A 12,209-nucleotide genomic window follows, 5' to 3' on the forward strand; every position below is an offset into this window, starting at 1 on the left:
GCGCGCGCGTCTGATTTGTATGAATAATTCACTGAGGCCGTCTGACAAAAATTTAATAAAGCGCGAATATCAACGGTAACGGGAAAGAATCGATTAACATTCACGGCGGTAACGAATTCTCATGAGGCTCATTAGCTCTTCTTTTAATATATTCTAATTCTACCGTTAGCTTAGAATTTTGCCGGTGACGAATTTTATTTACAACTTCCATCGGTAGCGTGGGATTCGAATAAACCCCGTCATTTTTCTTTTTTTCACGTCGATCGCAAGATGTGGCATATAGTTCTACATTTTAATTACATTCCTCGCGCAAAGTTAAAAATATATCTCGGCACAGATAAAGGCCTAACCAATTAATCATCACACCGACCGCCCTCTTTCTCCTCTCAATTTACATTTATTTCGAAAACAAATCACTCCCCGTGCCTTCAGGCGGAACCGGATGCGATCAAGATTAAACGTAAATTGGACAGCGATAAAAGCCGGGGCCAGCGATCGCGCAGACGGCGTGGTTAATTAATTCATCCGTTCCATTACTTTCTGCAATTCCATTCCCATCCCGAAAATCACTCGGATCGATTACCGCCCTCCGCGGGGATACGACGGAGAATCAGGCTCGCGCAGTGGCCGCGCTGCCGTTCCGGTTGGGCAACCGCCGCACGTTAAGTTGCTCGTCTCCGGCTTTTTCGCAGTTTTTCCCCCGAGGCGCTCGTCTCGGAGTTACTTAGATGACTGTGCCCAGATTAGCCCGCGGTGTCAGCGCGGCGTATGAGCGATCCGTCATTCAGCCCCGCGGCGAGAGACGCCCGCGGGGCACACGTCTCTCGCTTTCACTCGGCTGGTCTGGCGCGCGGGCCACGTGCATTCGAGTGCTGCAGCATGCGGCGGCCGGGATGCATCGCGATGCGCCGCACAAACCGAATGTGTCCGAGAGGAGGAAAAAAAGGAGGGAACGCGCGTGGCGTTTTCGCGTTACACGCAATATCGCCGATCGCGGGCCGCGTCTCGTGAAATCGGTATCGCTCGTCCGCGATCGGAGACCCCCTGGTCTGCTAATGGCGCTTTCCCCCCCTCGGGCTTGGCACCCAGGTACAACCTGCCTTGTCCTCGTCGTGACTCGCCGATGACGCAACGCATAAATACACGCCACGGGGAATCGAATCGGTGGCCTCTAGTTTTCTGCTGCTGATGCTGCTGCTGCTGCTGCTGCTGCCACTTCTTCTTCGTCTCTTCTTCTGCTCCGAGGAGAGCAGTCTTCGAAGAGCGGCGGTCCCGGAGGCAGCTCCTTGATCGGTACGGCTCCGGAGATCGTTATCGTGAGAAGTGGATGAATCTCGGTCTGGCAGATCTCGTGGCGATCGGGTCGGGAAGGAGGAGGTAGCAGACAGGGCGAGGAGAAGGAGGAAGGAGAAACACAGATCTCGGAGACGCGGTCTCAGGTCCTGCCGTCAGACTCGCTTTACCCTCCGCTTGACTTGGAGGACTCCTCGCGAGGACCAAAAATCGCTGCTCAATCCTTCCGACACACCCCCTTAAGCTCGCGAGATGTGGCGGCTGTCGATACTGATCGGTATGATCGCGATCGCGAGGGCCGGGCCGTACGCGGACAGGCCGACGGCGGACTCGGTGAACGACAGGACGCTGTTCATCAGGAGTCTGCCGGGTTATCCTGGGACCAGGAGCGATCTCTACGAGGTCTACATGGAACCGTATTATTTCGTACGTACTTTTATATCTACATACGTTTCTATCAATGACAATGACTGAAAAACCTAATTTTTTCACACACTGAGAGAAAAATGTGCGAAATATTGAGAACCAAATATCTTTTATGACATTTTCTTCGATATTTATTATTAAAAAATTTATTTGCGAAAACAAAATATATATTTCTATGAAATACAATTTCATTTTTCTTATCGATTGGTTTATTTCCTACAAACAAAATATTTTGAGTAAAGTAAATATCATGTCGCATAAAAAAATTTTAAATATTTTTCTCTAATAAATACGGCAAATTAAATGTTTTATTTCCAGCAATAAATTATTTATTTTTACGCACATTGAATATTATCTCTTTAAGTAAGGTATATTTTACAGAAATATATTTTAAAGGTATATTTTACAGAATATTTCACAGAAATATACATTTCATTTTTACATAAATTTCAAATCAATTTTTTTATGACAAATAAATATTGAAGAAAATGTTACAAGAAATATTTGGTTCTAAAAACTTCGACATTTTTCTCTCAGTGCATATCTTCTTTATTGTACATGTAATTTTATTTAATTTGCAATGTAATTTATTTTTTTATACAAAATGTTTGTAAAGACAGATCTCCCTTTATCTCTGTCCGTCGACCTTTTAAGAATAGTCCTTCGAAATGGTGAAACACATTTCGCAGTTTTTAATAATTTTGAACCGTTTCTTCTGAAATATAAAGGATAGAGACGAACTTTTTAGATATATAATTATTGACAAGATTGAAATTTAATATTGATTATTTAATATTATTTTGTTAATCACCAAATTGTTGCAATTGTATACTCTTTAAATTACAAAGTGTATTTTCATTGATTTGTAGTGGTATACTTATAACTGTGATAATTAATGAGATTCCACTGACTTTTAATGATTTTTTCCGTAGGAAAAAATTACTGCACAAAAATATGCAATTTTTTGTGCAGTAATTTTTGCACAATTTTTTCCTACGGGTTACTTCAGAATTAATATATAATCACTGAAAGATTAGTGTATATATTAAACTGATTAACAAGTTATAAGTTTACCACTGAAATCAGTGTTTTCACTTACTTTACTCATTTTTCACTGATTATAATTAGAGAATAATATAATTTAATTTATATTAATATTGGATTAAAAAATATTAATTACTAATATTAATATTATTGTAAAAGAAATATTTTTGATTTCTACTTTTGAAATTTTAAATATTTAATCTTTATGGCTTCAGATTTAAAGAAGAATTTTAATATTTAATCAGTTAATTGCCAATTATCAATCGGTTATCTTTTTTACTTTGTGTATTCAGTTATTTTGATTCTCACATGGGTCTTATCGTGACCTGAGACAGATTACGTAATCGCCTTGGACTTGCGAAAAATAATCACTCTCTCAGTGAATATCCTTTCACTTTCCTCCAAACTTTACTTCTCATACGTCGCCATTCGTCAATCTTTAATTTCCTTTGATTAAACCCAGCCTGTAATTTCGCTGTTCGACATGCGATTACTATTGAATCCCAATGCCTGCAATCGGTATCGTTATATTTATAGCCTTACGCGAAAATAACAGCCGTTACAAACACTTCCGTCAAACGTTATTGAAGCAGCGATCATCTGTCATTCGACATTACTTACAAGACGGTGACACGACAATCTTGTAGAATGTAGTAATTTATTACACGTGTGGGAATACACGGACGCACGAAGGAAAACGAGTTACTTTAACTTATTTTTATTAATATGCGAACATATCCTACGGCGAAAATTTAATATCTCGATAAATCCAATGACTTGTTTACTATATTGTATAATATATATTTACAAACGCTTGTAAAAATTTTAGATAATTCTCCTATTTTCCACAAAGGAATTATATTAATATTTAATACGTAAAAAGAAAAATGTAAATATTGTAACGCGTTGTAAGTTTACTCGATTTCATTTAGCGCGCATGCGACACGCTCCGTCCCCAGGATCGCTCTCATTCTTCGTGTGCGCCTCGTGTAAACATTTCGACGCGCGCGTGACTTCTTCATTCTCGACGACGACGAACGTGGCGATACAAATTCATCGATGCCGCCCGTCGACAGGTCGGCGCGTCTCTCCATCATTAGTCATTAACCGCAGTCGGTCCGCCTTTAATACGCGGAAATTTGCATAATTAGCCATTAAGTTATTTAAACATCGCGAAGGACGCCGACTGATGTACGCGCGTCGTTACGCCGACGAGGACGCTTTCACTGCGAGCGGCGCGGTCGTCGGTCGGTCGGTCGCTTCTCGATCGCTCGTCGCCTATTGCCCCGTGCAATTCTAACGAAGCGGCGATTCACCGTCGGCCGACCTTGCGCGTAGTTTCTAGCCGCTTCATCGTCGCCGTAGATTATACCCCCTGGTCGCATTGGTAATTGCGGATTTTATCCGTGAACCACAACCTCGCTTTAAACAAAAAAAAAAAAAAGAAGGAAAATAGATAAGACCCGACATCCGCAGACGGGGTGAACCAAGGTGAGCGCGAGTGTGGCGCAGCTCTCTGCGATGCGATTCAGTGGGCAGATCAAATTAGATAGGAAGCACACCGTGTTCCCGAGTGCGCTACATAGTGTATCACTCGTATGCGATACGCGGACGCGTCATTATCAATTTCCGGTCTTCGTCGTTCTCCCGCGAGACTCCGCTCGCGCGGCAGCATTTATGGATTAATCGAGCTATAATCGAGCTGTAACAAATTGCTTCCGTAGATCCTCGGTCGCGTAGATTTTCGTTCTGCTCAATGTCGCCCGGCCCGTTTATCCCGGAACGAAAAACTTGGGCAGATATATTCACAAATTTTTTAAATATATTTCAATACGTCGAAACGCCTCGTCTATGTATTTTTGTCGAATAAAATGTCGTTATTTTGATTGAGCTGTTCTGCAGATAAGCATTCTGAAATAATGGTGACTTTTTTTTTCGTTAATTTACAGGCAATTGGTCTGAAGGCCGTGGTAGAGATGAAAGCTCTCGATGAGAATGGCTCGCCGGTGGACGGGCCGCGAGGGATGCTGACGTTGGAGCAGCATCCCGAGGGGGTCAGGGTCACGGGCACGATCACGGGGTTGAATTCGGGCTTGCACGGGTTCCACGTGCACGAGAAAGGGGATCTGAGGAAAGGCTGCAATTCGGCCGGCTCGCATTTCAATCCGTACATGGTAATGCAATTCTAAATTATGCGCATCGCAATCAGTTTACAGGACATGGACAAGTAATTTTTCTTTCGTCATGTACAAGTAGGACGCAGATTTCATCTTATGTCACAATGTCATTTCTACATCTCTTCCATGTCAATTGTTTTACGAAAATTATGAATTTATAAATATTGTACAGAGAGGGAGAGAGAGAAAGAGATTTACAATGATAGCACGATTGGTAAAAAAATCATAAATCCGATTTTTACCGTTTCAAATTTCATTCAATGGAATAAACTGGCAAAAAATATAAAAATGACTATATGTAACATAAAAAATATGTTTTATATGAAAAATTTTTATTTTACTTTAATTAGTAAATTATTCTAATTATTACAATTTAAAAAATAAAATTAGTCAGAACTAATAATAATAAAACCTTATAATAATAGTTTTTTTTTATTCTAATTAATTTGTGAGGTATATTTTTTTACAAAAATTTTGTAAATATAAATATTACTAAATTTTACATTAATTTTTAAATTAAAATGAGGAAAATGTATAATAACAAATCTAAAAACTTCTAATTTTATTGATTTATAATATTTCTATTACGGATTTTATTTTAGATAAAGTTTAAATCACTTTCAATTGACAACACTCTCTCACATTGTTTTTTATTTTATCGTTATTGATAGAAAAGATCTGTTTTTACAGGTTTTTTGAAATGCCAATTTTAACTATTGGATTTTATCAAAAAATATGGAGTTTTACTTTTTAAAATAAACAGTAAAATTTTACGAGAGAAATTCTCAGGATGAGATCATGAAAAATTCACTCGAACTGTTTTTCTTCAGTCGTCATTTTCACAAAAATTCAAGTCAATAGAACAGCATTTGCATGTAAAAATAAACGTTTCGATGTAGCGAGTGGTTGACTTTTCTCTAAGAAAATTAACAGGAGAGAAGTCTGAAGGAAACTGACTTGAAAATCGAAAAAGTTAAATTTTCAGATTTAATTTCACGTTCCGAGAGAAAAAAAAACCTGGATCATCGTTGCCGCATCGAACATTCCGAATGCAAATGCGATATGACTAGCGAAAATTGATAGCCTCGCACCTCGCGGATTAAGCCGTCGCGATCTCCCTCGCGATAACGTACTCCCTCCTCCATTCTTCGTTACGGTAAACGAGGAGTGATTACGTTTCAGGTGAATCACGGCGCACCGAGCGATCCGTTACGTCACGTCGGCGATCTCGGCAATATTGAGGTCGGGCAGGACGGAGTGGCGCGTATCGACGGCATGGACCACTATCTGAGCCTGGTGGGCGTCCGGGGTGCGATCGGCAGGGCCCTGGTGATTCACGCGAAGCCCGACGACCTCGGCCGTGGCGGCACCGAGGAAAGCCTGAAGACCGGATCGGCGGGCGAGCGCGTCGCCTGCGGTGTCATCGGGTTCTTGTAAAGGGATTTTTGGCGAACGGCGAATTCGGCTACTGCATGCACTAAATACGCACTGTAAGCTGCCGTGCTCAGCTCGCGTGAGAAGATGCTGCGTAGCAACGCAGGATCTTGGGTACGATGCAGACTTTGATGAATGAGACAATAAATATACTTTCTGAGAAACCGAAATTATCGTTTCTATTGGAACTCAATCGGAATGTCACTCTATATCTCAGTTTTGTATATTTTTAAATGCACTATTTCAAATACTAATATTTTAATAATTTTTAAATTAATCGCTTGATAATATATTTTAATAACTACATTTCGAATCTTGGCAGTTTCTGTTAATATATTATATGTACGTAATTTAAAATTATGAATATTTATTACATAATGTTTATTCATTTGTTATTAATAAAAATAGCATAAGGAGCTGTTTTTAAACTGGATATACGTGAAATAAAATATAATCATCATGAATGTTATTCGAGTAACGCGATTGTTATAATATAATTAATTTTATTCAGTTAAAGTAATTATTTGTAATATATTTCGAGGTTTATATAGCTAAATTTGTATAACAGCCTGCAGATTGTGCGCGCTAGTGCATCCATCCAAATTCGCTAAAAGAGAGCGTACCGCAACTTCGTTCACTACTAATTTAATTGCGCCCATTTGTATCGATCAATAAATCACGAATGTAATCGAGCACCTATCAAATGCGTTTTACGCTTTTATTTAATCCTTTATTCTACAGAAATATAAATAGAATGTAAAAAATCCAAGAGAAAGATGAGCAATAATTAATTTTCTTCCTTTTCACTTCGTAATTCATATATATAATGTTAAAATAATAATAATAAAATAAAATACTATGTTATTGTTATTTACATATTAAATAATAATCTTATTACACAATAGTATTTTATATGCGTATAAAAGATATTCTAGATGTTTTATATAAATTACGATCGAAATTTTTTGCTGCAACAAAATTTGAACCATGAAAAATAAAACTATTTTCTATGTATTCAATACACAGTCAATCAGAAATTTAATTTTAATATAAAAAATTCAACTCGGGAATTGAACCGAACTTGTCATAACAAAACTTTATTGTAATAGCTTTCGTCGTCGATACATTTTCCGCTGAAGTAAATACGACAATACATAATATATAACCAGACAAAATACACGATTGTACCTTAAAAAAAGAACAATCAATGACTCTCGATAAGTAAACTGCAAAGTCTCCGAATCCTCCAAGTATCTTATGCAGTTTATTTCTACACGCGCACACAATATTATTATACAATTAAAACTTAAGCGTTCGTATAAAAAGAAAAAGAAAGGATAAAATTGCAAAATGTCAAATATTCTACATCGTTCGCTTTTCTTCCACAAATACGATGAGTCCCGAGTGGTCCGAGATAGCAAGAACTCCGGAGATGGACTCCAGAGTAGTAAAAGTCGCTGAAACTGCGAAGTGGCGAATCTGTTAGCTCGTTCTTGTCGACGATGCTCCCGAGCGCTTCAGCGACCCAAGGGGCTTCGACGGAGATCCGCACATCTTCCCCATCGCTGACGGTCCTACGGGCTCGCCCATCTCCTCGAGGGCCTGCAGTACCTTGGTCACCACTTCCGGCGGCGAGGTCCTTCTCGCACCCGGCGCGTCCGGTCGATGCTGGAGGTCGTCCTGGCGCGGTTGCCTTGGCAGCCTGAACGTTTGCGGCTGGAAATGCACTGCGAGGACGTTGAACCGCCATTTAAGCACTTCATGTCTCGTCGTAAAGTTACCCCGGGTCTGCAATATCGATCGTTCCCGCCCCGGTTTATGCCGCCAAGAACCGAGAGCGAGCCAAGACAATAAAGTCTACGATGACTTTTTATTTGTTGGCAAGATTAATCGTCCGCGATTTCTCGTTCGCTATTACGATACCGATATTTTGCAAGCTATGACATATCTTAGTAATATCTTCGAATTAATTTTATCTTTGTAGCAATCAATTGCTACAATTTCCTTATTTTTCAAATTCTCACATTGTTGTATGTTTTAGTATAATAAAACTAATGGAATTGATCAATCAAACAGTTTATTTTAAGGTAATTTCAATAATATAATTCAAACTTTAAAACTTTTATATGAGTTGGCGAACGCCCAAATAACTTTTTCTGCATAAATTGACCAACATTTTATAGTCTTGTAGAAATTTAATAGTAACGTTTTCTTTCAAATTATGATCAAGCTAAATTACGTAAAAGTTTGATCACTTTGCATTTTGACTGTTCTCGTTAGATAGTTAATTAGTTCTTTTCTGATCAATTAAACCAATTTAACAAAAAATGTACTTTTTGCAATACCGTGGAAGTGACTATTGTTACATTACCAGGAACATCGAGGATGTCGTAATCCGAAATGTCATCCAAATCATCCGCATCAATACTACGGCCGCATCTAATGACGAACTGTACGCAATCGATGATCAGCCTTTTTAATGACCTCCACATAATCATGCGCAAACATTTTGAAACAGAACCGTCGTAACGACCTACGAGTTACATTGTCACGAGTCGTCGTGGCTTCGTGTCACGTAAATATTGACAGAAGGGGTTGGAATACCCAAGTGTGTACGTTGAAGTTCGTTAACGTGAGTATAACAAAAGCAAACTTAGTAGCTGCTCGATACGTAATGGCATTTAAATTTAATAACTGATAGAACATTGATTGCTTTTATCGATATTTTTTTATTCAGGAAGTTATTATATTTAAATTACAGAGACACTCTTATTGCTCTATTTGTAATTATAATTTATTTTTGTAATTGTAACTCTTTTGGGAAAAATTAATACTGTGAAATTCAAACTAATAGATTCCATGAAAAAATATATTACATTAAATGATTCGTATTGCAATGAAAATCATACATCTAATTATACATGCGATTATGTTTGAAATCAATTTTACAAATTTAATCTTTCTGCATTTGTTTGAACATATCAAATGAAATATCGAATATAAAATTACATACATATCGGAATGCCTGTATCGTCAGTGTATGCTACAATTAAATCTGTTAAAAATGTTTTTGTACATTATTTTTGTACACACATTGAATCTTAGAGCTACACCGAAAGAACAGCTTCATATAGATACGTTCTTATAAAATTAGCAGAATGACCACTTCCACAAAGATAGAAAAATTTGCATGTGTGAGAGTATGTCAAAAATATGTTGAATTTCACTATCGCCTGCCTCTTCCTCTACCTCGACCACCCCTGCCACCTCTTCCTCCCCTAGCGCCACGTCCTCTGCCTCGAGCAGCACCTACAAACAAACAACATAATTAAAGAATCAACATAATAACAAAAAAAAAAGTTATTAAATGCGACTTTTTTCTTATGCTAACTTTTTGCAAATGCAAAAAGATAATACAAGAAAGTATTTTTTGTCAGCTAATATTAAAAATATTAAAAATCGAATTAATATTTATTAATCCTTTTAGTGCTGAATATTTGTAACAAATGCATTGCACATATATGGTATATTGTTTGTTTCATTAATAGTTTTATTTATTATTAAAAGGTTTGAGATGTATATATTGCTTCATATAAAAGAAGGCAACTCGTATTGAGGGGGTTCTAAGTTCAATTTTCGAAGGTACACTTCACATAATTTAATTCTGATTTTCGAATTATTTAAATAAATTTAATATTGTCTGGACATTTCTCTATTATAAAAAAAAAGCAAACGTATAAATACCATATGCTCATAGTTTGTATTGTATTTAGCAAACACATATAAACTTGTCCTCACAATATAACAATTTGTTGAATGTATTTATACGTTCAAAGCAATGAAAAATTTCTTAACATGTATTATACATATTGTATACCTCTCGCAGCTTCCTTCTTCTTAGCCTTAGCCTTTGGTGTATCGTCTATCAATAATGTTTCTAAAGGAAGCGAATCAGGCAATATGTAATATCGGATGTTGTTGCCTCGTAAACTGAGAGTTTCTAATTGTATGGGTTCGCGATTTTTTATTGTCATCTTCACTGTTTTCAGATGTGTGTTCATTGCAACGTCGACGCCTGTAACAAAATAATTTATAATTAATTCTATAGCTATAATAATGTACTTTTGTTTTATTAACTCATAGCCATTTGAGCACTTTTTATTCTATAACAACTATCTGATGTTTTATTCAAATTTAGAGATAAAAATAAAAATAATGTAAAATAATGGATTCAATGTAAAAACCAGAATTTAACAAAATCTGAAACTTAGTCAAAATTTCTAATTTTATTTTATTTGAAATTTGTATATGTTAGCTGAATGAGACAAATGTTCACACTGAGAAAAAAGTTGAAATATTAACAAACAAATGTAACTTTTGTAACAACTTTTCTCTAATTATTAATTATAAAAAAATTGTAATAATATTTCTAAAATGTCTCATTTTTTAATTAATTTGCTAAAAAAAAATATTAAAACACTAAGAATAAAATTTTTAATAAAAATAAAATATTTAAATATTTATTTTAATAAAAAATAAATACATGTCTACAAATAAATTTTTTATTCCTTTTCTCAGTATAACATAAACACATAAAGTTCCAAACTCTGATTGTAAACCTGACGATTCAAGTTTTATCTCACCAAAGATTATTTTTTAATTTTGACATTTTCATACATTCAAATTTAGTGATAATTCTATTTTTGAATCAAATACAAATTCTTATAAACTTTCAAAAATCAAGTTTCATGACCAGTGGGATTTTTTAAAACTTAGTCTGTTTTATTAACTTTTAAATTTTAGAATCTTTTTTCTTCCAAAATAAAACTAGGGATAGTTTTAGATTTAGATCAAAAATAACAAAACAAAGTTTTTGACAAGTTACTGTAAACTTCATACTTTTGAGCTGTTCTTTTCAACTTCATGCACAGTTTATTTTTCTTTTTGACATAAAAAAACAAAAGAACAGTTAAAAAACATTTCTTATATAAAAAGTTCTTGAAAAGTTATCGAAGAATTAAATATTAATTCTTAATTACAAAAAGTAATTTGCTATTGTGACGTATGATTGGCTTCAAATACGATTTTATACAGCAAAACAAATCTTGATTCTTAACCTGACGCCAAATCACAATAATAAAACACCAGTTTGAACAACGCTTTAACGTACCTGTAATTGTGCCTGTGACCTGAGTGCCATTTTTTAGTTCTATTGTCACCGTCTCGTGACTGAGTTTCATCAAAAATCTGCAAAAGTAATAAAATATTAAGCCTTCGAGAAATATCAAAGTATTGCGAGAAAAGCGCGCTCAAAGTATAGGTTAGGTTGCACGCGTGAAAGAATCGCAACTCTCGCAAAAAATTAACAGATAATATATATTAGCGTAAAAAATTTAACTCGTTTGCAACACCTCCGTTTACTGAATAATCTCTCACGTGTTTTACATACCTTACTAGCTTCATAATGCCGCTAGATTAATTGTTCTACAACGGACGATTTACCGAACCGGTGAATAAGACCAGTTGGAGCCATTGAAACCATTTGCAGCACGCTCACAACAGTGGCAGCACTCTCTTCGTTCTTCGACCTGCTTCGACCGATCGATGTGATGAAACGACTATCTGCTGTCTCCTTCTCTTTTAAGCTATCTCCTTTTCTCTCAATCAAGAAAGACGAAGACAGCAGATAGTCGCTTCATCGATTCGATCGCTCGAAGCAAGCTGAAAAGTGAGGATCAGTGCTGATCGCTGACCAGCCATCCCCTCCACGTGCTACCGGCGATATCATGGATTGCCATGCGTCGTTGTTTGCGTAAAAATTCGGAGTCAAGAAAT

The 12,209-nt window shown here is 36.5% G+C and overlaps 2 protein-coding genes across 2 annotated transcripts; one reads left to right on the forward strand and one right to left on the reverse strand.

Annotated features, from left to right (window-relative positions):
* Nucleotides 1–897: 897 nt before the first annotated feature.
* On the forward strand, nt 898–7,078 carry LOC105834904 (superoxide dismutase [Cu-Zn]). Its single transcript, XM_012677756.3, has 3 exons — nt 898–1,719; nt 4,713–4,937; nt 6,123–7,078. The coding sequence occupies exons 1-3, from the start codon at nt 1,546–1,548 to the stop codon at nt 6,375–6,377; spliced, it is 654 nt and encodes a 217-aa protein (XP_012533210.1). The 5' UTR covers nt 898–1,545; the 3' UTR covers nt 6,378–7,078.
* Nucleotides 7,079–9,085: 2,007 nt separating this feature from the next.
* LOC105834912 (probable small nuclear ribonucleoprotein Sm D1) lies at nt 9,086–11,983 on the reverse strand. The gene is made up of 4 exons (XM_012677767.3): nt 11,824–11,983; nt 11,545–11,621; nt 10,252–10,449; nt 9,086–9,683 (listed from the first exon to the last, which is right to left on the reverse strand). Exons 1-4 carry the CDS (start codon nt 11,835–11,837, stop codon nt 9,601–9,603), a joined length of 372 nt encoding a protein of 123 aa, XP_012533221.1. The 5' UTR covers nt 11,838–11,983; the 3' UTR covers nt 9,086–9,600.
* Nucleotides 11,984–12,209: the final 226 nt, after the last annotated feature.

Source organism: Monomorium pharaonis, chromosome 6 (genome assembly GCF_013373865.1).
Source record: "Monomorium pharaonis isolate MP-MQ-018 chromosome 6, ASM1337386v2, whole genome shotgun sequence".
NCBI lineage: Eukaryota > Metazoa > Arthropoda > Insecta > Hymenoptera > Formicidae > Monomorium > Monomorium pharaonis.